At 41.5% G+C, this 26944-nt stretch overlaps 1 protein-coding gene and 1 non-coding gene across 2 annotated transcripts; both read left to right on the top strand.

The window, feature by feature from the left end:
• The first annotated feature begins 456 nt into the window (after positions 1-456).
• Positions 457-13778, top strand: BCAS2 (BCAS2 pre-mRNA processing factor). Its single transcript, XM_036272640.1, has 7 exons — positions 457-610; positions 718-810; positions 4014-4084; positions 6787-6948; positions 11038-11088; positions 11715-11795; positions 13064-13778. Exons 1-7 carry the CDS (start codon positions 518-520, stop codon positions 13188-13190), a joined length of 678 nt encoding a protein of 225 aa, XP_036128533.1. The 5' UTR covers positions 457-517; the 3' UTR covers positions 13191-13778.
• Positions 13779-26436: 12658 nt separating this feature from the next.
• LOC118638078 lies at positions 26437-26626 on the top strand. Its single transcript, XR_004961041.1, has one exon. It is a non-coding gene; the product is annotated as a U2 spliceosomal RNA (small nuclear RNA).
• Positions 26627-26944: the final 318 nt, after the last annotated feature.

Genomic DNA, 26944 nt, shown 5'->3' with positions numbered 1-26944 from the left:
CACTTCTAGAATCTGAAAAAACCGCACTACCCAATACACAGAGCCTTGGGGCGCCGGCACGAGCCGCGGCGGGGTGGCGTGGGGGGTGGTACAGCATGGAAGAGTAAGGGGAGAGAAGTCTGAGGGGAGGAGGGGGGCTACAGGAGTAAGCAGGTGGGAAGCCAGTTTGTCTCTCTCCCGCCAAATCCTGCAGCCAGTTCTCCACAACAGTTTTAAAGGATTGCCCAACAGATACCAGCGTCCTAGAGAAAACCAAAAGTCCCATTCTTCCACAAACTGCTGTCGGCAGCAAAAAAGTAGGGCAGGCGGGGACTGAAAATTGAGACGTTCCACCGACTGGGAAACCAAGACGTAGCGTCACCTCCGCCCTAAACAGAAAGGACGAGCGCGCCTTCACAATTAACAACTGAGCATGCGTCAAAGCCGATCCGCACGCGACGTAAATCGTGGGCGGCGGGCGCCGGCGTAATGAAATGGGCCTGAGCCTGCGCAGAGCGGAGAACGGGCTAACTTAAGAATGGCGGGCACGGGTTTGGTGGCTGGAGAGGTTGTGGTGGACGCTCTGCCGTATTTTGACCAAGGTTATGAAGCGCCTGGTGTGCGGGAAGCGGTGAGTTTGGGGTTTCTGTGTAGGTGACGGCGCTCGCTGGCCCTGAGAGCCGGAAGAAGCACCTTACAGTTTGCTGCCCCAACACTGGCCCCTGTTCTCATTCTTAGGCTGCTGCGCTGGTGGAGGAAGAAACTCGCAGATACCGACCTACTAAGAACTACCTGAGCTACCTGACAGCCCCGGATTATTCTGCTTTTGAAGTAAGTGTGATGTCTTGAGCCCAGCGTATGAACCAGGATTCCTGCGAATCTTTATTTTGGATTGAGAGCCTTACCCACGTTAAAGTGAATTCTAAATTCCGCCTTAAGTATTGCTTGCTTAACTTGCGTAGATGTTACCAGTCCATTGAAAACAGCTGGATAGATAGCCTTCTCCTCTGGGGTTCTTTTTGTTTTTTCCTTTAAAATAGGTTTTTATTGATTTTTAGAGAGAGGAAGGGAGAGAGAGAGAGAAACATCGATGAGAGAGACAGACAGACCGACTGCCTCCTGCACACCCCCAATGGGGATTGAGCCTGCAACTCAGGCATGTGCCTTGACCGGGAATTGGTCCATGGGTGGATGCTCAACCACTGAGCCACACTGGCTGGGCTCCGCTGGGGTTCTTATTCTGAGACCCACAGAAGGACTTTCTGAAGCTCAGCGAATTACCTAACAATGCAAAAATTAGTGTGTACGTTTTTCAGAGATAGGTTCCTTGTGTAAATTCTCAGTGAGATCCTCAGGGCCCTGAGGTCCACCCTGAAATAAGTGATTTAGTGATTTTAAATATACATAAGCCTAATTACCTAAACTCTTGAGAACCACTGGATGGCGACCTTTGTGTAAATCCTAGTTGTTTACAGACTGAGGGGATCATTTACATATTTAGTCTGTGCATCGAAGATAATATTTAAGGTCTAATCAGCTAAATTAAATGTAAAATATTATATTTAAATTAATGGATTCTGTTAAGCATTTTAATATATACACGTTTGGGCATTTACCCAGTTATAGGTAACCACTTATGTATAAAAGAATTCTGTCATTAAAATATATTGAAGTAACATGAAGAAATAGTGACTGAGTTTTAAGTAGGAGAGAGATGTTCCTATGATATGCTATTTTCCCATGCTTTTTCTAAATATTGTTACCCAAATATAGATATTACCACAAAAACTAAGTACAATAATGCTTTCTTATTAGATTAGTTTTTAAAAGTTTAAGATACTGCATTTAGTCACAAACTTTTAAATACTTGAACCATTCTTTTTAGCTCTCTTAAATACAACATATGATTCCTGTCCTTGTAATTTGTATACTGATTATTTAATCCTTTTTAATAATAGAAACTCATGCTCTGTTTGGGTCGATTTGGCTCAGTGGTTAGAGTGTTGGCCCAAGGACCAGAGTCACAGGTTTGATTCCAGTCAAGGGCATGTACCTTGATTTTGGTTCATCCAGGCCCTGATCAGGGTCGGGTGGGAGGCAACCAGTCGATGTGTCTCTCCCACATCGATGTTTCTCTCTCTCCCTCCCTCCCACTCTATCTGAAGATAAATAGAAAACTATCCTCAGGTGAGGATTAAAAATAATAATAATAGGAACTCATGGTATACTGGGCTCACTCAGTCATAAAAATAGCCCTGTGAATTATATAATTATGCTCATTATCCCCAATTTTTTTTATTAATCCTCACCTAAAGATATTTTTTCATTTATCTTCAGATGGAGTGGGAGGGTGTAAGAGAGAGAGAGAAATATTGATGTGAGAGAGATATATCGACTGGCTGCTTCCCGCCTGACCACAACCAGGGCCAGGACTGAACCGGTACAGGCCCTTGACTGGAATCTTCAGTCTGCTGAGCCTACTGGCCAGGGCCATTATCCTAATTTTTAGATGGGAAAACTTCAGCTTAGAGAGACCAACTAATGCTAGAGACCTTAACCACTCCTCAAACTGTCTTTGAAACTGCTCTCTGTTAATAAATTAAACATCTATTCATGAAGGTCTTTTCCTATGCCAGATAGTGGGGCATAGGATAGGCAAGATCCATACTCATGGAGGTTATTTTCTAGAGTGTGAGGACAGACAGTAAGTCAGAAATTATTAGATTATTGATAAAGCTATACAAAGACTTAAAGTAGTGATGTCTTCTTCACCACTTACAACAGTGCCTGGTACACACAAAACCACCCACATATTAATATAGTTGAAGAGCTTCTAAGGCAGTTTTATTCAGTAAATGCTTACTGTGTGCCAGACATGCCTAGAGTTCTTTTTATAACTTAACCCCATGAGAGTTGGCTCAGTCTTTGGAGAGAGCTGAGTTAAAACTCCACTCTGTCACTTACTGGCCACATGAGTTAGGTAAGGCTTCTACGTTAATGGCTCAAGATTGCTTGTACTTCGTGTTTCTCTCTTATCTAATTGTTAGTTGTTATCCTTGTCTGTCACTGTGTATAGCCTCCAGCTAGAATACCCTGGTTTTCTGCAGGAAACTGGATAACTACATTTTCTTAGGGCTTTGTGTAACTCAGCAGTAGTCCAAAAAAAAAGGCTTTGTTCAATAAGAAATGCTTGATGCAAAACTTTTAAACCAGGAATGAGGGCTTCTGGAAGGCTTGTTTTACTTTTTAATCGTTGAGAAACTTGAAGCCTTCAAAAAACTGAAATTACGTGGATAACTGGGATATAACTGTAAGTATTTCACTTAAGCAGTTTTCGATATGCAGGGCTGGAAATGTGCGGAACAAATGGAGTAGGATATTGACCAAAACATTGGGCCCAAAGAAATAGTGTTATACCACAGTTGTTTTTTTTTTTTTTTTAATAGTAAAATTGTTAGAGTGGATAGCAAAAACCAGTTCGTTTTGCCCATTCCTCCTTCTTCATTCTTCAAAAAGAGTAAAGTGTAAAAGTAGCAGCCGGAACTGAAAAAAGAAACTATAGGCTGAGGCTCATAGCCCTAAAGCAAATAATTTTATGTGCAAGCTCTCTCTTCCCTGTCCCCAATGATACTCAGGTCCGTGATTCTCAACAGTGGCTTGGCTGTACAATTGACTGGTGAGTTAAAAACAAAAATTATAATCATGTCCAGTCTCCACCTCAGAATAATTAAATGGACCGGGGGAAGAGAGTGTGTGGGGAATGTGGCTGAGATTGGAGTTGTTTTCAAAGCTCGCAGCTGATCGTATTGTGCTCCTGGAATTGAGAACCACTTATCTAGGATTAATCCTTTTCTCTGTGGGCCCCTTTACATATGAACTGTGTGCGTGTGATCTCCAGACCCCAGAGAGCATTTAATGGATAATATAAAGTATCAATATTTAAGTAGGTTAGATTCATTATTTGTTTGGTGGTGGTTAATTTTAATTTATCAATATGATTTTGGAAATAATTCTTTCTTCAATTTCTACATCAGACTGACATAATGAGAAATGAATTTGAAAGACTGGCCGCTCGACAACCAATTGAATTGCTCAGTATGAAACGGTGAGTCCTGTTTCTGGGTTCAGCTGGACTCAAATCATTGTTTACTTTAATCTTAATTTTTTAGTAAAACTACTGTAGCTGTGTTAAAGCAAATGTTAAGAAATAAAAGTACACCCTGGCTGGTCTGGCTCAGTGGAGAGTGTCGGCCCGCGGACCAGAGAGTCTGGGTTCGGTTCCCGCTAAGGGCATGTACCTCGGTTGCAGTTTGTTCCCCGCCCCAGTTGGGGTCGTGTGGGTGGCAGCCACTTGATTTGTCTCTCTCACATCGATGTTTCTCTCTCTCTTCCTCCCTCTTTCCTTCCCGCTCTATCTGAAGATAAATGCAAAAAAAAGAAAAAAAGTCCTTGGGTGAGGATAAGAAAGAAAAATCCTTGTCTCTTTTTATATATTTGTTTTTTCATGTAATAGTAGTTCATGTAATCTTGCGTTAATGTTCTTCAAAGATAACCTTTTTTTTTTTTTAATCCTCACCCAAAGATATGGTTTTATATTGATTTGGGAGGGAGAAAAACATTGGTTGGTTGCCTCACGTACTCACCCCTACATGGAATCAAACCCCCTATAACATTCCAGCCAACTGAGGCACAATGGCCAGGGCCAAAGATATTCTTTGCACCATTATTTAAAAATGCAAAATAGCCCTGGCCAGTTTTGCTCAGCAGTTAGAGCATTGGCCCGTGAACCGGAGAGTCCTGGGTTTGGTTCCTGCTAAGGGCACATACCTCAGTTGCAGTTCGTCCCTGGCCCCGGTTGGTGTTGTGTGGGTGGTGACTACTTGATGGGTCTCTCTCACGTCGATGTTTCTCTCTCTCACGTCCTCCCTCTTTCCCTCCTGCTCTGTCTGAGGATAAATGCAGAAATGTCCTCGGCTGAGGATTAAAAAAATAAATAAAAATAAAAATACAAAATATTTTAAAATCCAACCACAGGGGAATGGTAAATTGTAATAAAGTTCATGTTTAATCAGGGAAATGTTCCTGACTAGACATCAAGTTCTTTACTGATGAAATGAGTCTCATGGCTTCTAGTGATCCCTGCTTCACTCTTCCTAGGCAGCTTTAGCAAATGCAGAGTGCCTGGAAACTTTGGTTCCACTGGGTCCCCTCCTGTGCCACTTGACTACAAATCTTTCTTTCCTCAGTAAAACCAAAACACCCTCTAAAATGGAGGTTTCCAGTGCTTAATCTCTGAGGTCCCTTTCAGCTCTAAAATACTATGGAATTATGAGAACCACAAAGTAATCTGTCAGAACCAAGTCCTTGAGAGAGGGCCACATGAACATCAGGGCTGTCCTGTCAGTGTATTTATAGATTGTAGGAGGGATCTGAGTCTGTAGAACCAGGGGACCAGACTTCTTTTCTTGTTCTCTGTTTCCTGCCTGGCCTGAGTAATAAAGGCAGAGCAACTTGCAAGAGTCCTCAGTTCTCCCATTTCCTGGTGCTTCCGCTCTAAAGATTTTCATGATGGTAACTCCTTTAGGGCAGTGTGCTTCAAACCGTAGGTAGTGACCCAGAGCAGCAGGTCGTGAAGCAGATTTAGTAAGGCACCACCACACTTTTTAAAGGAAATAGCATAGAAAGTGTCAGAATGCATTGCTTGTAGATATAAGTACTGTTTTTGTGAGACATTGGTTCAGCTATGTATTTGTGTAGTGGATCACAATATGAAACATTTCTTACTGTAGGTTATAGTCAGAGGTTTGAAAAATGCTACACAGCTTTTTTTGTTTTCTTTTGGAAAATGATTTATTCTTTTTGTTTTGTTTGTTTTTATCAGTCCTCACCTGAGATATTTTTTCCTTTTTTTTTTTTTTTTTTTTTTAAGAGAGAGTGGAAGGGAGGTGAAGAGGGGAAGGAAGAGAAAGAGAGACAGAGAGAGAGAGAGAGAAACATCGATGTGAGAGAGACACATCGATTAGTTGTCTCCCACACAACCTTGACTGGGCCTGGGGATGAACCTGCAACCCAGGTACATGCCCTTTACTGGGAATTGAACCCAAGATGCCCCGGAGTGTGGGCCAGTGCTCTGACCACCAAGCCACACTGGCCAGGGCAGTTTGTTACTTCTTGATCCCCGTTGCATTTCCCTCAAATTTTTGTAAGAATAATTGAAGTTTTTACAGTATCTAATAAAAATATTAAAATGGAAATGAAAACTTAGTTTGTAGTAACTCGTTAATAATGAGCTGAGATTTATGAAGAGTATTTGCTGGCTCTATTGGCAGTGTTGAAGGACTGGGTAGTGTTAAGAGAATAGAGTGAGGTCCAGTTTTATCAATAGAGGGGTGTGGATACATGGACGAGAAGGCAGATGGGTCGTAGGTGTGTTTTACAAAAATGATTTCTTAGTTTTTTTTGTCCTACTTTTTTCCTTTATTGCATTACAAACATCTTAACGTTTTAACTATTCATCAGTAACATCATTTAATATCTAATGTAGCAGTCCTTTATATGAATGTACTGTAGCTTAGTGAATCTGTTCATGTTGATGTGAACAATTTTTTGTGACCGGATATACTGTTGCTAACTCTTATTTGTAAATTTATTGTTTCTTAGGATAAAGGGTTTTTTTTATTATTATAAGATCTGCATCTTATCTTCAGTCTTATGTAGTTTTTATAGTGTACGTACACCCATGAGGCATTCTGTTGGGAAGAGATAACAGTTTGGGGACTATGTAGTTATGTTGTTGCTTAATTTCAGATACGAACTTCCAGCCCCGTCCTCGGGTCAGAAAAATGACATTACTGCATGGCAAGAATGTGTAAACAATTCTATGGCCCAGTTAGAGCATCAAGCAGTTCGAATTGAGAATCTGGAACTAATGTCACAGCATGGATGCAATGCCTGGAAAGTATATAATGAGTAAGAAGCTGCTTGTTTTTTTTAAAACCCATTCCACCCACAGCTTTAGGGTTTTTGTTTTGTTTTGTTGTTGTTGTTGTTGTTGTTAATCCTCACCTGAGTATATTTTTTCCATTGATTTTTAGAGTGGAAGGGAGGGAGGGGGAAAGAGAGAGAGAGAAACATTGATGTGAGAGAGACACATCAGTTGGTTGCCTCCTACATGACCCTGACCAGGGCCAGGGACCAAATCTGCAACCCAGATGTATGTGCTGTCGACCGAGAATCGAACCTGAGACCCTTTGGTCCAAGGGCTGACGCTTTAACCTCTAAGCCAAACCAGCCAAGACTGTTGTTATTGTTGTTGTTGTTGTTGTTGTTTTAATGTAGGAAGTAGGGTAGGGGAAGTGGGATAAAAATAGTAGAGCTGAACTTTCACTTGGAATCGTATCCTAGAACTATAACCCATATGAAAGCCTCTGCTTTGAGACCCTCCCACCTTAGAGTATGTATACTAAGAGAACCTAAACCTAACTACCATGTTTATTGTATAATATGATAATAAAATGAGTTCTGGTTCACAAAGGTAGAATGTAATCCTCAACGTGGGGATTGCTTTTACAGTGGATTCTTGTTATTTGCTTGTTATGTTCTATAAAAGTGACCTTGAGTCTGGCTGGTGTGGCTCAGTGGTTGAGCATCGACCCATGCACCAAAAGGTCGCCAGTTCGATTCCCAGTTAGGACACATGCCCAGATTGTGGGCCGAATCTCTAGTGGGGGGCATGCAGGAGGCGGCCAATCGATGTTCTCTCTCATTGATGTTTCTATCTCTTCTCACTTCCTCTCTCTCAAATCAATAAAGGAAAAAAATAAAAATAAATAAAAGTGACCTTGAATAGTGAATAAGCAAATACTGTACCATTTCTCCTGTGGGAAATATGGACATGCCTGTATATACACATACCATGTAGATTATAATCTTAAATTCTAAAAACAACTCATTCTGGCAAATTGTATTTAAAAGAGAAAACAGCCCAGCCGTTGTGGCCCAATGGTTGCGTGTCAACCCATGCACCAAGAGATCTCTGGTTTGATTCCTGGTCAGGGCACATGCCCAGGTCGTGGACCTGATACCCAACCCGGGGCATGCAGGAGGCGGCCAGTCGGTGTTCTTTCTCATCGATGTTTCTATCTTTCTCTTCTTCTCCTTCCTCTCTCTCTAAAATTAATAAAGAAAAAAAAATTTTTTTAATCTTAGAAGAGTAAACAAAGTTCAGAAGTATTAAGTAACTTGCCAGAGTTGGAAATTAAACTCTGTCCTTTGGTTGTGTCTGCATGAGACCTGACACAGGAAAGTGGAGGCGCTCCTTGTTTCACTTTGGCTGGAAACATGTACATCCGCTGCTCAGAGTTTTCACTGCTCCGAGAATGTCTGCAAATGATCGTAAAACACTGCCAGCGTTGATTTTGAGGTTACAAATAAATTTGCTTGGGTAGGAAGATTCATAAATATGGAATCTGCGAGTAATAAGAATTGACTGTATAGAGAACACCAGAAACAAAGTGCCAAAACAAGCCACTGAGCTCCAGTTTCTGTTCCACAAAACTACTTTAGCTTTAGGTTTTGTTATTTATCTAGGCTTCAATGTTCTTACTTGTAATATTCAGCAGTTAGATTATTTCTGTTACTCCTTTGAACCCTAAAATCCCGAATGTAAGGAGAAAAGGCCACTGAACCCCATGACTGCATAAAACTGTTTATTAAGAATATGTCTTCTGAAGTAATAAAGTAAAATCACAAAATGATAAATGTATTTTCTCAAATTTTCAGACTTATGTTTTAATTTTTTATGGCCACATAAGTATCCAGTGGGCAAAATCCAGAATTTGGAAAACTACAGAGCAGACAATTCAGTTTCTTTGTGAATATGTTGCAAGGGGGATAAATGAGAAATAGAGTTGGGGTGGTTAAGAAATAGAGAGATTTATTTTTTAAAAATTTATTTAAAAAGGTGAAAAAATGTGGTCCTTGTCTTCAAGAAGATTTATCTAGTAGAGGAGACAAGATATTCTGTACTAAATAGCCAGTCAACCATTTTTGGCAGTCTAGGGGAAGTCCTTCATTGTGTGCTATGGTCTGTAAACTACAGAGATCCAGAGAAGGAACATTAAGAATTAGGGTCATTAAAGGGTGAGCCTAGCCAAGGTGGCTCAGTTGATTGAGTGTTGTCCCATGCACCAAGAGGTCACCTATTCAATTCCTAGTCAGGGCACATGCCCAGGTTGCTGGCTTGATCCCCAGTATGGGGTGTGCAGTAGGCAGCCAATCAGTGTTTCTCTCTCATTGATGTTTTGTCTCTCCTTTTCCCTTCCTCTTGCTCTAAAAACAATCAGTAAAAACATATTTTGTAAAAAAAGAAAAAGGATGAGATTTGGATATTTAGAGAACAAGAGCAATCCAGGAATGGCAGAGAACATGGATGCAAGGCCAAGAACACAAACACATAAAAAAAAACATTACATTGAAGAGAACATTGCTTTCAACTTGTCTAGAAACCTTTATAATTTCCCATTACCTTCAAGGTAAGGTTCAGACTATTTAACATGGTATTCATGGCAAAGGCTACATATACCTCACTTGTAGACTGTGACTCCAACCAAACTAGTCCTCCGGTGAATATCATAAAACCTGCTCCTGGGCCCTTCCTTATGCCTTGCCTCCTCCTGGAATGCCTTTACCTGTTTGACCCAAATTCAGTTGATTTAAGGCCCAACTCTAATCTACTTCCTTGTCTTCCCTGATTGAAATTCTGCCTCTAGTACCCTCTCCCTCTCTGAGTAACTATGCTAATTACTGTGCATGTCACTTTTTTCCCATTTAATCACATAATACTCTAGTTTTGGCCATTCCTCTGAGCATATTTTGTCTCCTTCAAAGCCAATGGATGCTACTGCGAAGGCGGTATACTCTATATTATCAAAGGAAATTTGCTTTCCTCGTGAAAGGATTTGAGGATGTCAAACATACTGGGCAGAAAGCTCTTAGCACCAAGTAGGTGTTAGTGCAGGACTACAAAAAATAAAAATAAAAAGCCCTGGCTGCTGTGGCTAGGTGGTTAGTGTTGGCCCTCATTCTAGGGACACGGGTTCAGCTCCCAGTCAAGGGCACAGACCTGGATTGCGGGTTCGATTCCCGCCCTAGTCGGGGCGCGTGCAGGAGGCAACCAGTTGATGTATCTCTCACATAGATGTTTCTCTCTCTCTCTCTCTCTCCCCCTCCCATCTTCCCTTTCACTCTTTCTCAAAATCAATGGAAAAATATCCTCAGGTGAGGGTTAAAAGTAACAAACCATATTTTGTTAATAAGGAGAGTATTATGTACTTGCAACTAAAGGGAAACCTTCAGGGTCGGCCTCTGATTTTACAGGTAAGCGAGCTTAGTCCCATTTATGTCAAATGACACATCCAAAGACACATAGCTATTTAGGGCATAGCTGGGACTAGAACCCTTGTAAGTTTTAATAGAAATATTCAGAGTATTTGAGGTGGGACCTGCACACTTAAAAGGTAGATGGAAGAAGGGGAAAGACAAGTAAACTAGGGTTTTCAGGAAAAGGTAATTCAAAAGAAAGCTCCCTATTAATGGTCAGTTTTGTTTTCTCTCTAGTTAGCAGTAGACAGGAGGGGAGAATGACAAGATAAATGTAGAAACAAACAGAATAATGGAGGGTTTGAAAGGGTATATTTAGACAGTTTCCATCTTCTCTGAAAAGTAAAGATGGTTTAAGAAGTGATGTAAGTTCACAAAATCAGAGTATCAGTAAACTGCTTAAAAGACTGAAATAGGATTTACCTTGACCAACTTAATCTTTCTAAGCTTACTTTCCTAACATGTGAAATAGGGACAGTCATACCTATCTCTAAGAATTCTTGTGAGAATTAAATTAGCTAATATTTATATGGTGTTTATTATGGTGTTTGGCATGAGAGCTCAATAAATATTTACTATTTTTAAGCAGAAAAGTTTGACCTTGTGTCAACTAGATAGTTCACTTTTAGTTGGTACTATTAAATTTTAATGTACTTTAATCTGATTTCTCTTCCTTAGAAATCTAGTCCATATGATTGAACATGCACAGAAAGAGCTCCAGAAGTTAAGGTAAATTTTTGCCTCTTATTTCAGAGTAAAGTTTAGGTGAACCCCTAATAAATAGAGTGAGAAGAAAATGGAACCAGTGGATTATAGTCATATGAGAGTAAGCTAGATGATCTCCTCTGTCCAGCACCCGCTTTTAGGTTTTCCCCACCTGAGTGGAGGAGGAATAGACCTGAGGTCTGCAGACATTGAAAAGGAACGTTTAGAAGGGGGAAAAGTTGCAGAATAGCATGTGTATTCTGATGTATGTTAAAAACAAACTGATTTCTACACGTGTAGGAAAGAGTCTGGAAGAACACCTACCAAAACCTAGACAGTAGTTCTCAGGGAGGAGGAGAAGCACTTAGGAGGAGGACTTTAGTTTTTAATCTGCGTGTGTGTTTATAATTTTGTACAATAAGCATGTTTTATGAAATTTAATTGAAAAATAATTAGAAGACAATAAAAACATTTTAAGAATAAAAATAATTAGAAGAAAGTTAATTTCTGATATTAGTCTATGACTTCATGTATCTGTTCTTCTCAAGGGATTAATATGTTGTATTATATTGACTATAGATTTTTTCTGTTCATCTTAGTCAACAAAATATTAAAATGTAGGTGAGTTTTACAAATAATTTTTTTTACAGGAAACATATTCAAGATTTAAACTGGCAGCGAAAGAACATGCAACTCACAGCTGGATCTAAATTAAGAGAAATGGAGTCAAAGTGAGTACCTACAATTCCATCATCTGTCAAATTGCTTATGAAATTTAAGATCAAGATTCAACAATCTGATTCCAGCAGCCTTCAAATGGGATGCCCCAGGCGTCAAAGAAATGCCGCTCTTCGCTGTCGTCTTGCCTCTTTCTGAGGCATGGGCTTGGAAAGCAGTGGAAGAGTTACAAACAAACCTGCACCACTGCTCACTGACTGTTGTTAGAGTGCCCTGCTTCAGTCCTGTGTTCTGCTCTGCATGGGATTCTACCTAGTTTTAAAGGGAAAAGAAAATCTATGTTTTAGTTTGCAGAAGGGAGACTTCATACTTGATAATTTGTCAGTTTTTTAATCCTTTGTTTATATATTTTATTTTTTGAATATTCTTCATATGCACAAATAAGTTTATATAAATTCTTTTTATTTTATCCTCACCCGAGGACATTTTTTGATATTTTGTTCAGATAGAGTGGGAAGGGGGGAGAGAGAGAGAGAGAAACATCGACGTGAAGGGACACATCGAGTGGCTGTCACCCACACAACCCAACCAGGGCCGGGGACAAACTGCAACCGAGCTACGTGCCCTTAGCGGGAACCGAACCTGGGTCTCTCTGCACCGCAGGCTGATGCTCTAACCACTGAGCCAAACCGGCCAGGGCTAAATTCTTAAATATAACTGAATTTTTGTATAATTTTTCTTTCTTTTTTCTTTATCTTTGCTATTTCTCTGTCTTCCATCACCCACATAACTTTCTTTGTCCCACCTTCCCCTCCACCTCCTTGTACCCATGTTGTCTGCTAGGCATCTTTTCATATTTTTTTCAAGCTACTATAATCTTCTAAACATATGTGTGTTTCTTTTTATTTGTCTTGGAGATCCCCAGCCCCAGGGGAACGCTCCTTGAATCTCTGAAATTTTTTCCTGTCAACTCTAGAAATTTCTCCACCATGTTTAACTATTGCCTCTGTTTTCTCTGCTTTTCTGTTAATCCATTTAAAATACTGTCTTCACTCTTTCCTATTTTTATAATTCTTTCTAATTTCCTTAATTAAGCATTTGATTTTGAAATAATTATAGATTGACATGCAGTTGTAAGGAGTAATGCAGAGATCCCATGTACTTACTCTTTACTTACTTCCCCCCAGTTGTGCCTCATTTTTTTAAAAAGAAAAGTTAAAAGTGAAGGTTAATGTTACGGCCCTGGCTGAGGGTGTGTATCTGATAAACTCTTCTAGGAAATTTTACAATGAGTAATTTTCCCTTTATTTTTCTATTCTAGTTGGGTATCCTTGGTCAGTAAGAATTATGAGATTGAAAGGACTATTGTGCAATTAGAAAACGAAGTCTTTCAGATGAAGCAGCAACATGGAGAGGCCAACAAAGAAAACATCCGACAAGACTTCTGAAAAGAGAAATTTATTCGGTGGGTAGGAAGAAGGCAGGTTGGGCTTTCACAGAAGATCGGGCCCTGCTCTGACGGTCACCGGCATCTTACGGAAATTGTCAGTTGTGTTTAGAAACCATAAAAAGTGGACTGTCATCCTGTTTGTACATTAGCAAAATAAAATTTTCAACTTGATGGTATTTTTTAACCATAAAAAAAATTTCAGATTTTCAAAATAAGTGACTTTAGAATAAATATATAATAGAATTAATGTTGAGCCACTTGGACCGTATTTTGTAGCCAAGAGATCTTTATTGAAAGATTTCAACATGTACAAGAAGTTGGAAACTTTGGGTTATATATTTTTCAAATAAAGAGATAGTTCTATACAAATTTTTGATTCAAACAAGACTTAAGAAATACAGTGGTGCCCTGGCCAGTGTGGCTCAGCTGGTTGAGTGTCATCCTGTGCGCCAAAGAGTCACAGGTTCGATTTCTGGTCAAAGCATGTGCCCAAGTTTCAGGTTTGGTCCCAGGTCAGGATGCATGCGTACGGGAGGCAGGCGATCGATGTTTCTCCGTCTCTCCCTTCCTCTCTCTCTAAAATCAATAAACACATTTTAAAGAAAAGTAAAATATAGTGGCTCCATGTTTGTCATCTGTCATCATCCTTATCATAGGTAACAGTTCCAGGAAGCATAATATGTGCTGAGCATTGTTCTAAGTGCTTCAGGTAGATGAACTAAACTTACACAGATAAAATAATCATTTGGTCCTCAAAGACCTTGGGTTGTAGGTACTGTTGTTCCTGTACACAGACTTTTAACAGGTGCTGATTTAACTTGCCAAGTTTTATAGCTAAATAGTGCAATCCGTGTTTTGAACCCAAGTCTAGTGCCAGAGTTGTATTCTTGCCCACTCTACTTGTAAGGAATTAAAATATATAAAATATTCCTGCTCAATTCAGAAAAAATACAACATATCAAAGGATAGTCTTCACGTATAAAGACCTTCACAAATCACTGCTACATATTTCTCTGTGGTGGCAGCAGTGGGGAGGAGGAATTCTGTTTTAATTTGTACAGGCTTTCTTAGGAAAAGACGGGTTGTGCCCTGGTCAGTTTGGCTAAGCAGTTAGAGTGCTGGCCTGGGGACTGAAGGGTCTCGGGTTCGATTCTGGTCAAGGGCGTGTATTCAGGTTTGATGCCCTGGCCCTGGTCGGAGTCCTGCAGGAGGCAACCAGTCAATGTTTCTGATATTTCTCTTTCCCCCTCCCTCCCTCCCTTCCACTCTGTCTAAAAATCAATGGAAAAATATTCTCTGGTGAAGATTAACCCAAAACAAAACAAAAACGACATGTTGAGCAGCAAATGTTGTAATCTTGGTTTTTCAAAAAATTATTGCCTATGGTGTGTTCATTCCACCATTGCCTAGGGCAGTTTGCTACACCGTCTACTCAGCCCAGAGGAATTGTTCTCTTGACTGACAGTCCAGATTGCAGTTCATCTCTGCCCCTGGCCAAAAGCCTGTTTCTGTGTGATAGTTCCTCACAGTCCTCTGTTGTACTTGGTAGTGAATCCCAGTCTGATGTAGTGACCACCTTGGAGAACTTGGATGTTTCCTTGGCCTAGGTGAGTTTGGTGTGCTGGGTTCAGGGTGTATTACTCCATAGAGAGCAGTGTCTCTAGTAAACAACAAATGGCTGAATGATACTGATAATTCTGTTTTTATTTGTTTGCCTGGCCGGTTTGGTTCAGTGGTTAGAGCATTGGCCTTCGGATCAATGAGTCACGGGTTCAGTTCCAGTCAAGGCCACGTACCTCGATTGCGGTTTGTCCCCAGCCCTGGTCAGGGTAGTGCAGGAGGCAATCAGTCGATATGTTGCTCTCTCTTCCTCCCTTCCACTCTATCTGAAGATAAATAGAAAACATCCTTAGGTAAGGATAAAAAAATAATAAATACGTTTTTACTGATTTTAGAGAGAGAAAAAAACATCAACTGCACACCCTCTACCAGGGATGGAGTCTGCAACCTGGGCATGTGCCCTGAGCAGGAATCAAACCAGTGACCTCTTGGGGCACGGGATGATGCTTACCCAACTGAGCCACACCAGCCAGGGCAATAATTCTGTTTTTTAGACTGATCATACTCATAAAATTTTGTCCTGATTAAGATTCCGCTCTTGTTCATAAATAACTACATAGAGGTTAGGATGGCCCCAACAAGGCACAGAGAAGACAAGAAAATCTACATGATGCTGGATGAACTGTAGCAAATTAACCATCCCTACCACTAGACCATATGTGAACCAATAAATTATCATTTTGCAAGTCACTTTGACTTGGATTTTCTGTCACCTGAAACAAAAACCATTCTAACTTAAGGCCCTCAAGATAAAATACCCAGGTTGCTTTTTTCCTGAAGAGATTTAATTTATACAGCAAAACACTTAAATTTTACAGTGTTTACCTCACAATAGACAATTCGGTTTGAGGTCTCTTCTGTTGTCACCCTACGAGGGAAAATATTGTACAGAGATAAAAATAAAATAGTCCATCTTAATTTGTCAACTTCAGAAACGGAGCTTTCTAACCCATATTAAAGAAATCTTTCAGTTACATCAAGTTCACTGGCATGTTTGTAATTTGTCTTACATAATTTAATTGTATTACCACTTACAATTTTAAAAAAAATTTAAGATTGTTTTTTCTTTATTGATTTTAGAGAGGAAGAGAGAGGGAGAGAAAGAAACATCAATAAGAGATAACATCGACCCCTGGCCAGTTTGGGTCAGTGGTTAAGAGTTTTGGCCTGCGGTCCAGAGAGACCTGGGTTCGGTTCCCACTAAGGGCATGTACCTCGGTTGCAGTTTGTCCCCGGCCCTGGTTGGGTCCTGCAGGTGGCAACCACTCAATGTGTCCCTTTCACATCAATGTCTCTCTCTCTCTCTCTCTCTCTCTCTCTCTCTCTCTCTCTCTCTCTTCCTCGCTCTCCCTCCTAGTCTATCTGAACAAAAAATGTCCTCGGGTGAAGATGGAAAAAAAAAAAAAAAAGATAACATTGATTGGCTGCTCCCCCCTCTCCCCCACTGAGCATCCAGCCCACAACCCGGGCATGTGCCCTGACTGGGAATTGAACCAGCGACCTCTTGGTGCATGGGTCGACGCTCAACCAGTGAGCCACACCGGCTGGGCTAATTTTAAAATTTTTTAAGTTTTATAAAATATGTGTACTTTCTCTTCTTCCTCTGCCCCTTCTCCCCCTTTTCCCTTCTTTCTTCTACCCTCTGTTCCAATCCAATATTACTGCCACCCTCAAACTTAGTGGTATAAAACAATAACAAGCATTAACATTATCCCTCACGGTTCTGGGGATTTACTGTGTTCAGATAGAGAATATGCAGGATTTCTTTTATAGTTCCTTTTACAGATGGTGGCCGGGACTCGTGTTTTCTTGATGGATTCTTCACTGATACCTGACAACTGGGCTGGGAAGACCCACACAACTGGCTCCAAAGGTGTATGTCCGAGTCCAGCAAAAGCTATGACTTGGCCTTAGAAGTCACACAGTGTTACTTCTGTCCCATGGTATCAGAAGAAAGTCAGTGAGGAATCAGATTCCACTTCAGATAGAAATAATGTTGAAGAATTTGTGTACATGTTTGATCTTTTAAAATTTGGACATGTGCACCCGACCAGTGCTGCTCAGTGGATTGAGCATTGTCCCATAGACTGAGAGGTCCAGGTTCAATTCCTGGTCAGGGCACATGCACAGGTTGTGGGCTCGATCCCCAGTGGGGGGCGTGCAGGAGGCAGCCGATTGATGTTTCTCTCTCATGTTGATGTTTCTATCTCTCCTTTCCTCTCTCTCTAAAAAAATCAATAAAGACATATTTAAAAAAACAAAACCAAAAAAACTTGGACATGTTTTATTTTTTAAAATCCTCATCTGAGGACATTTTTCCATTTATCTTCAGATAATGTGTGAGGGAGGGAGAGAGAGAGAAACATCGCTGTGAGAGAGACACATTGATTGGTTCCTACACGACCCCGACCAGGGCCAGGGACTGAACCACAACTGAGGTACATGCCCCTGACTGGAATCAAAGCCAAGACTCTGATCCACAGGCTGACGCTCTAGCCGTTGAGCCAAACCGGCCAGGGCAAAACTTGGACATGTTTTAATATCCTTCCCACTCCCTTTCCAACAGTCAATCCTAGAGTCATTAGGTGGGGCAGAGCAAAGTAAGCATCCGTTTAGAGGGTGGGCCCTAAATCCATTCTGACGGTGTTCTTGCAAGAAGAAAGAGTGTTGTAGCTCACTGTCCTTAGAATTTAACTTGTCTTTGAGCTGCCCTAATTAACAACCTCAGAGACAGCAAGATGAACAATGGGAAATGTTATAGACGGCTTTAGCCCCATACAAATTAACCAGAGTTTGACCTTCACTGGGAATTTGAAAAGCAACATCCTTCAGGAAAAGGGAGGACAGAAACGGCCCCGAGGCCAGAGTGTCCTGCATGCTCTGTAAAGAAACTGATAGGGAGAAACTGAAGCTCCCTTTACCCCATAAAACTGTAACTGTTCAACATGTGTGTATTGCACCTGACTGACCGCTGATATCCGTCTCGAATTTGTTAGTTTTTAAAACTTGGATAATGGAATGAATAGCAGGATAGATGTGTGCTGACCCAGTTCACCCAGTTCCCTTTCGCCTCAGCTCCCTCCCACCTCCGTTGCCTCCTGCTTATCGCTAACTGCCTCCGCTTCTGTAAACGCAGCTTGCTTGCTCTGCTAAACTCTTGAATGACCCCTGCCCTATATAAGCAACCCTCCCCCTGAGCTCGGGCTGCAGTTCTCCTCTGTGTAGGTTGGCTGCAGTCCGTGCGCAGGTAATAAAACATCCCCAAAAACTGAAAAATTGAGTCTGAGTGTGGTCGATCTCCTGGGTTACATTTGGAGGCCCCAGCAAGATCAGCCACGAGGTCCCCCTTTTCCATGGGGTCGACCTCCTCAGACCACGCAGAGGGCTGCCTCCTCGCCCTCCACACCTACATTTGTTCTGGCTTTTGATTCGGCTAATTCGGACTAGGACTTCAGCCTCGAGGATCTGGGTAAGGGATTTCCCCTTCCATCTGTTTTCTGTTCGGTAGCTCCGGAGGATTCTGGGATTGTTGTGGGCTGGACGCCGCTCAACCGCACTTCCCCCTCAGGGTCGGGACACCGACTCCTGACCTGGGAAACCAGTGGGTTTCCATCTGTTCTGAAATTGGTACCAGTCTGTTTTAATCTGGCACTTTCGGGTGCAGGAAACCAGTGGGTTTCCATCTGGCACTTTCAGGTGCGTCTGGCACTTTCGGGTGCGGGAAACCGGTGCGTTTCCATCTGGCACTTTCGGGTGCATCTGGCACTTTCGGGTGCGGGAAACCAGTGGGTTTCCATCTGGCACTTTCGGGTGCATCTGGCACTTTCGGGTGCAGGAAATCGGTGGGTTTCCATCTGGCACTTTCAGGTGCAGGAAACCGGTGGGTTTCCATCTGGCACTTTCGGGTGCGTCTGTTCTGAAATTAGTATTTTGTGTCTTGACCGCGGTTGTCTGTCTATTTGTGTTCTGTGTTCTCTGCTGCTCTAACTGTTTTGCTTTCGGTAGGATGGGACAAGGACCATCAACGCCCCCGTACCCCCCTTGAATGCATTCTTGCTAACTTTTCTGACTTTTCCAGGAGATCCCAAGGCTACAGAACACCAGCCGATCCTGGGGTCCTCCGGACCCTCTGTGAACTGGAGTGGCCAACATTCCGAGTTAATTAGCCATCCGAAGGGTCTTTTGACTTGAGTCTTTTGTTTGCTGTGTTGTCCGTTATGTACGGGGTTCCCCACCCTGATCAAAGGTATACATTAATATTTAGATTAGAAATGTCAGTGTCCGGAGGTTCAAATGAAAGGAAAAAAGTTTTGTTAACAATGCCTCCGCCTGCCCTGAAGGACAGTTAACTCCTCCCAGCCCCCCGAGGAAATTCTATCCCGTCCTTCAGGACCCCCTTGAGGTATACTAAAATGTCAATTAAACTGAGTTTGCCTACTTTGGGTTCTTATTACAGAAAAGCTAGAAGATGAATTTAGATCTGTTAATTATCTATTGATTCAAAAAATGTCTATTGAAAATATGAATATATTTACTAATCAGAGAAATGTTAATTACTTGTACTTGTCAAAAAAAGAAAAAAAATTCAACATTTCTAAAAATTAAAAGTTCAGATTAGGTTAAAAAGAAATTATATAGTTTTAATAAAAGAAAATATAAGATATATATATATATTTTTTTAAATTGTTCTAAAACTGGTTATTTCTGACTGGATAAAAAGGTTTATGAAAGTTAAAAGATTTGTTAAGAGAAATCTTAAAAAGAAATTATAAATAAAATAAATAATAAATTTAATAAGATACATGAAAAAAATTAATTAATATAGAATTTATTTGGTTCTTTTTCAGCCTGTTAAAAGGGGAAAACATTTTTTTCCCAATATTTGCCTGGAAAGCAAAAGTTATATATATGTTATTAAAATGGTTTTATGTTATGTTAATCAAGTACTTGATTCCTTAAAGAAACATTTTTTAAATCATAAGAACTGAGGTTTCACTGACCTATGTTTATGTTTAACATTTGTCATTGTCACTTTAAATGAATAATAATTAAATACTATTTAATAATAATAACACTATATAATCTTTTAGTCAAATATGTTTGACAACCTTTCCAGGATTCGAATTTTAAGAAACTTTTTCTTGACCTGGAATTAGTTTTGAGTCATTCCAATAAGACCTGGAATTCCTCAAAGATTTGTGTTCTCTCCTTATAAAAGGAAATCAAATCAGTGCAGATGGCTTAACACAGTCTGTTTCCTCACTGGAGTATGGATAAGAGGACAACACACTCCAAATGCAAGAGCATAATTAAGCCCCAGAGGCCTGAAGGTCAAGCTCTTTTTGGTTTAACTAAAAAAGTTTTTTCTTTCATGGTGCGATAATATACTCACATATATAGAGAAAAAATAAATAAATAAATAAATGTGAGCTATAGTTACTATAGCATGAATAAAATGATACCTCTAATGTACTTGGGTCTCCACCTGAGAAGGGCTTTATGAAAAGAAAATTATAAAAATAATAAAGATTTAAGATTTATGAATGATGGAAAATAAAAATTGACATAAAGAAATAAAAAAAGATGATGATTCTTTGCCGCTTTCCCCTGCCTTGTCGGCAGGGCAGGCTTCTCTCAGAGCCTCAGTTGCTGTGTCCCCTATATAGGGGGACCCAATGTCTGAATGGATATAGATGTGTTCGGATGTACTAGCTTCTTTATGATGAGGTCTCAATGCCTCTCTGCAAGGCTTAATAATATTCTCACAGGCAAACTGTTTAACCATTGAAATGCCAGCCCGGGCTGCTCGTCCACAGCGGGTTTGACGGTAACTAATTTCCAACAGGTTTCTCTGAACCTCAGGGATCCCAGGCATGGATACGAAATTCTCTTTGAGAGTTAAAAAACACTCTGCCACATGTAAACAATGTTAAGACATTGCTCCCCTTTCCTGTGTCCTTTTATAAACCTGGGGTCAGAGGAAATGTTCCCATTCCTCTGCCCACGGTAGGACCCAAATACTGTCGGGGGGAAGGGCTTTCTTAGACACTTTTCACCGTGTTCTCCTGTTAGGCCTATTGGCCCAATTGGCTGAATTAGCAAAGGTAGTAATAGCAGCCTTAAGAGAAACAGGGCACATGGAATAGGGTCACCCTAGGAAGGGAAATATAAGGAAGGGTCAGGACCACAGGCCTAGGTCCCAGTTAGGAATAGAAAAGACAAAGACAAAGTCAGATATAGAAAAACAAAATAAAATGCTGTACTTAATTTAGGAAAATGACGGGGCTAGGGTTCCTTCCAATTGAGCCCTCTGGAACCCAGAATAATACTAAATAATAGGGGATAAACTAGTTAGTTTCCTGGTAGACACTGGTGCAGCAGACTCAGTCTTGACCGAGCCAATGGGGCCCTAACCTACCCCTGGACTTCAAAGAGGACTATAGACCTTGGAAAAAATACTGTAACTCATTTGTTTCTGTTCCTGCCGGAGTGCCCATACCCCCTACTCGGACGTGATCTCCTCCAGAGATCATTTAGTTGCTGGCCACTACCACTCCAGGCCAGCCCGCGCATCAGGTTCCCCAAGACGTTGGCCGTCAATCCTGCCAGCCTGCCTCCAGATGATGACCCGGAGTAACCTCTGCAGGACAGCCTGGAGGCAATCGACACTGCAGACGGCCGCCCAGACCTCAGGGATGACCCACTGCCATCATCAGATGAGGTATTGTTCACGGACGGGAGCAACTATGTCCAGGAAGATATCAGGTATGCCGGGGCAGCAATAGTAACTCTGGACCATGTCATTAAGTAGGGGAACTTCAGCCGGATGGGCTGAACTCACAGCCCTAATCCAGGCTCTCTGATGAGACAAGGGGAAACCATGCTGCAAATAAGGAAGATCGACATGTAGCCCTAAAACTAGTAGAGACCTCTCCAGATAGCAGTTACCACACCAAACCCAAGTTTACCTCTGACTCCTACTTACACTGGGTCAGAAAATGACTTAACTGAACAGAAACAAGTCATAAAGAAAATCAACAAATAATAGACACTGCCTGCTGGGAGATTGTTGGTCCCAGAGGCTCTAGGTCGGACTTTAGTCAACCAGCTGCACCAGCCTACCCTCTTAGGTTACACCAAGCTTACTGAACTCCTGGGAGGCAGATAATGTCCAATAAGGTCACAGGGAAAAGAAAAAGATAGAAGGAAACAGGAATATATAGGTCTAAATAGAGAGGAAAAGAAAAAGGCTAGGGGATATGCAAACAACAAATAGATTGAGCAAGCTCTCAGGTTCATGTCAGGGGAGGGACTAAAAAAGTCACAGAAAGTCTATGTAAGTTAAAAAAGGATTATGGAGAGAAAATAAAAAGATAGGAAGAAAAAAGATAGGGACATACATATTACAAAAAGACAGGACAGTAGAGGAATACTCAAGAAGGGAAGAAGATAAGACACTGAGAGGGGAGAGCTTGCCCCTAAAATAGAATAACAGTCTAGGATGTAATAAAGGGAGTAACAGGTTTAGGCTACTCCTAGCCCTTAGATCAGAAATGACCCCGCCTTGATAGCAAAGATATCACAGGATATGTCTAAGGGATTAAATATAAATTAGAAGCTCCATTGTGCTTACCGCCCACAGAGTTCCAGGCAGGTAGAGCGCATGAACAGAACCTTAAAGGAAACCTTAACCAAATTTACTTTAGAAACCGGTGAAAACTAGACCACTCTGCTCCCCTCGCCCTCTTACAGTTCTTACAGGCTCTGCAGTCTGCCCAGAAGGCCATCCATAAACACATCTACGATGCCCTGCCTGTGCCCACCTCAGACTCTGTGCACCCTTTCCAGCCAGGGACTCGATGCAAAATAAAGAAATTCACCATCCAAGGACTAACTCTGGCCTGGAAGGGAACATACACTGTCATCCTGCCTTCACCAACGGCTATCAAGGTCAACGGCATCCCGGTCTAGCTGCATCATTCCTGGTTGAAGGCAGAAAAAGCAGAATGAACGGTGCAGACCTCTCCAAATCCCTTAAAAATGAGACTCTTACGTTTATCGGGACTCTAATTTTTCTAATTATAACTGTACACGGGAATCTTTATAGATCTAGACCCCAGTAGAACTGGGTACTTAAAAATAAAACATTAGAAAAAATCTTAAGAAATGTCAACCAGAAGAGGGTCTATGTGCAGCCTTAGGCGAAACCTGCTATTTCTATGCCAACCATTCAGGTATAATCAGAGCATCCAAATTCTAAGACAAAGAAACTAAGAGAAGGAGAACAGGCCTCCCATAATTAATATGAAAACTTATTTAATTAGTCACCATGGCTAACATCCCTGATTTCAGCTATAGCAGGGCCCCTACTGTTATTATTAATCAGAATAACTTGTAAACCCATCCTAATTAATAGACTCCTAGCCTTCATCAGAGAGAGAGTCTAATCAGTAAAACTTAGGGTCTTAGCACAATCCTACTAGAGATTGTCTCCCCATGACGATTGTGAATCAATGGTTTGATCCACTCACAAGAAAAGGGGGGAATGTTGTAGCTTACTGTCCTTAGAATCCAACTTGTCTTTGAGCTGTCCTAATTAACAACCTCAGAGACAGCAAGATGAACAATGGGAAATGTTATAGACGGCTTTAGCCCCATAAAAATTAACCAGAGTTTGACCTTCACTGGGAATTTGAAAAGCAACATCCTTCAGGAAAAGGGAGGACAGACACGGCCCCGAGGCCAGAGTGTCCTGCATGCTCTGTAAAGAAATTGATAGGGAGAAACTGAAGCTCCCTTTATCCCATAAAACTGTAACTGTTCAACATGTGTGTATTGCACCTGACTGACCGCTGATATCCGTCTCGAATTTGTTAGTTTTTAAAACTTGGATAATGGAATGAATAGCAGGACAGATGTATGCTGACCCAGTTCACCCAGTTCCCTTTCGCCTCAGCTCCCTCCCCCCTCCGTTCCCTCCTGCTTATCACTAACTGCCTCTGCTTCTGTACACGCAGCTTGCTTGCTCTGCTAAACTCTTGAAAGACCCCTGCCCTATAAAAGCAACCCTCCCCCTGGGCTCGGGGCTGCAGTTCTCCTCTGTGTAGGTTGGCTGCAGTCCCTGCGCAGGTAATAAAACATCTCCCAAAACTGAAAAATTGAGTCTGAGTGTGGTCGATCTCCTGGGTTACAACAAGAGACACAGACACATATCCAGGGAAGACACATCCCAAAGGGAGAATACCACATGAATAGGGATTGGAACAATGGGTCTCCAAGCTAAGAGAGCTGGCAACCACCAGGAACCAATTCTTCCTAGAGTCTTAAGAAAGAACATGGCCTTGCTGACACCTTGACCAGACTTCTGGCCTCCAGATCTGTGAGACAATAAGGTTCTGTTGTCCTAAACTAGCCACTTTGTGGTAGTTTGTAACGGCAGCCCTAGGAAACAGACACAGATGCATCACCACAAAGGTGAGAGCCACATGGTTCTATATTGCAAACAGGGATTACGTCAATGGATGCAACCCGAGGCTTGGTTCCACCCCTCCATTCCCGACCCTTTGCCCTCTCAGCAGTAAGTGGAAGTCTCTTGGAGAATAATTAGCCCAAAAGACCTAAAGTTGTTGAAATTGAGGATGTCCTAGCCAGGTCACTCAGCAGAGAGGTTCAACAACCCCTTTCCAGCGCCAACATGTAAAGTTTCTAATCTGTGTTTTAGCTGCTCCTTCTTAAATATGAGCAGGCAGCCCTAGCTGTTTTTGCTCAGTGGTTAGAGCGTTGGCCTGCAGTCCAGAGAGACCCGGGTTCGGTTCGCACTAAGGGCATATACCTCGGTTGCTGTTTGTCCCCGGCCCTGGTTGGTCGTGCGGGTGGCAGCCACTCGATGTGTCCCTTTCACTTCGATGTTTCTTTCTCTCTCTCCCTCTCTCTCTCTCCGGCTCTATCTAAACAAAGAATGGAAAAATGTCCTCTGGTGAGGATAAAAACAAAAAACAAACAAAACAAAACAAAAATATGAACAGGCAGTTGACAATAACCAGGTAGGTAGTTTAGAGACATCTTTATCATGAAAGACAAGGAACAAAACAAATGGGAAACTGGAGAAAACAGGTGGTACAAGAAGAAAATATTTTTGCGTGTTCCTATTTCACCGTTGACAGTATTACAGATATCCCCCCCCCCCATTTGTAAGCCCTTCCTCCTAGACTCTGCCCCACCCCAGGCCTTCCCCACACTATTGTCTGTCTGTTGGTTATGCTTATATGTATGTAAGTTCTTCGGTTAACCTCTTCCCCCCCTCTGAGATCTGTCAGTCTGCTCTATGCATCCATGCCTCTGGACCTATTTTGTTTGTCAGTTTATTAGGTTCATTAGATTCTACTTATAAGTAAGATCAAGTGATACTTGTCTTTCTCTGATTGGCTTACTTTACTCAGCATAATACTCTCCAGTCCATCCATGCTCTCTCAAAGAATAAGAAATCCTTTTTAACAGCTGCATAGTTTTTCATTATGTAAATGTACCACATATTTTTTTATCCTCTCATTACTGATGGACGCTTAGGCTATTTCTATATCTTAGCTATTGTAAATAATGCTGATATGAACATATGGGTCCATGTATTCTTTCTGATTTGTGTTTCAGACATCTTAGGATATATCCTAGAAGTGGGATCTCTGGGTCAAATGGTAGTTCTAGTTTTATTTTAGTTTATTTTTTTAGTAAATTCCATACTGTTTTCCATAGTGGCTGCACCAATTTGCATTCCCACCAGCAGAGCACTAGGGTGCCCTTTTCTCCACATTCTCACCAGCACTTGTTTGTTGATTTATTGATGGCGGCCATTCTGGCAGGTGTGAGGTGATATCTTATTGTAGTTTTAATTTGCATCTCTCTGATGATTAGTGATGTTGAGCATTTTTTCATATGTCTCTCGGCCATTTGTATGTCCTGTTTGGAGAAGTACCTATTCAGGTCTCCTGCTCATTTTTTTTTTATTTTTTAATTTTTTTTTTCTTTGTTGATTTGAGAGAGAGAGGAAGGGAGAGGAAGAGATAGAAACATTGATGAGAGAGAACATCGTTTGGCCGCCTCCTGCATGCCCCCCCCCACTGGGGATTTGACCCACAACCTGGGCATGTGCCCTGACAGGGATTCAAACCTGCAACCTCTTGGTGCATGGGTGGATGCTCAACCACTGAGCCACACCAGCCGGGCCCTTTTTTTTTTTCTTCACCTGAGGCTATTTTTCTATTCATCCTCAGGTAGAGAGAAAAGGAGGGAGAGAGAGAGAAACATGGACGACGTGAGAGAGACACATTGACTGGTTGCCTCCTGCACGACCCCAACCAGGGCCAGAGATGAACTGCAACCGAAGTATGTGCCCTTGACTGGAATCAAACCCGGGACTCATTGGTCTGCGGGCCGGTACTCTACCGCTGAGCCAAACCGGCCAGGGCTCCTGCCCATTTTTTATTTATTTTTCCAATTTTTATTAATTTATTTTTGTTACAGATGTTCCTCCTTTTCCCCCCTAGATACCCTCCTCCCCATGCCATCCCCCCACCCTCCTGCCCATTTTTTAATTGGGTTGTCTTTTTTTTTTTAGGATATATATCCTCATTTCTTCTTGGCCTTTTGGCTAAGATCAAGTGTAGTATCTGTTCTTATCAGTTTAATATCTGAGATGTCCTCTACCCAAGGACAATACATTAAATGGACTTTTGAAGCAGGGCGGAGGAATAGGAGCTGCTCCGTGCACACGGGGCATCAGCCTGGAACTGGAGTACTTCAGGGAACGGTGCGAAGAAAACACATCCTCAGAGAAGTAAGGAGATATTGCAGCCATGAACTAAAAAAGATGCTGTCTTATTAGGGAATGTTCAGAGAACAAAACAGCTCTTAGAAATTAAAAAGCATGATAGCAGAAATTAAAAGTCAGTAGGAGTTAGGAATTAAAGTTTACAAACTCTTTCAGAAGTGGAGCCAAAAAGGCAAAAATGGAAAATAGAAGGAAAAAGAAATAGGAGGACTAGTCCAGAAAGTTAAATAATTTGAGATCCCCCCTCAGAGAGAGAGAGAGAGAGAGAGAGAGAGAGAACAGAAGAGAGGAAATCTTCAACAAAATAA

The sequence above is a fragment of the Molossus molossus genome, unplaced genomic scaffold, assembly GCF_014108415.1.
Source record: "Molossus molossus isolate mMolMol1 unplaced genomic scaffold, mMolMol1.p scaffold_m16_p_20, whole genome shotgun sequence".
Classification (NCBI taxonomy): Eukaryota; Metazoa; Chordata; class Mammalia; order Chiroptera; family Molossidae; genus Molossus; species Molossus molossus.
Note: the sequence above shows the minus strand (reverse complement) of the source record. Positions and strands in the feature narration are given on the sequence as shown.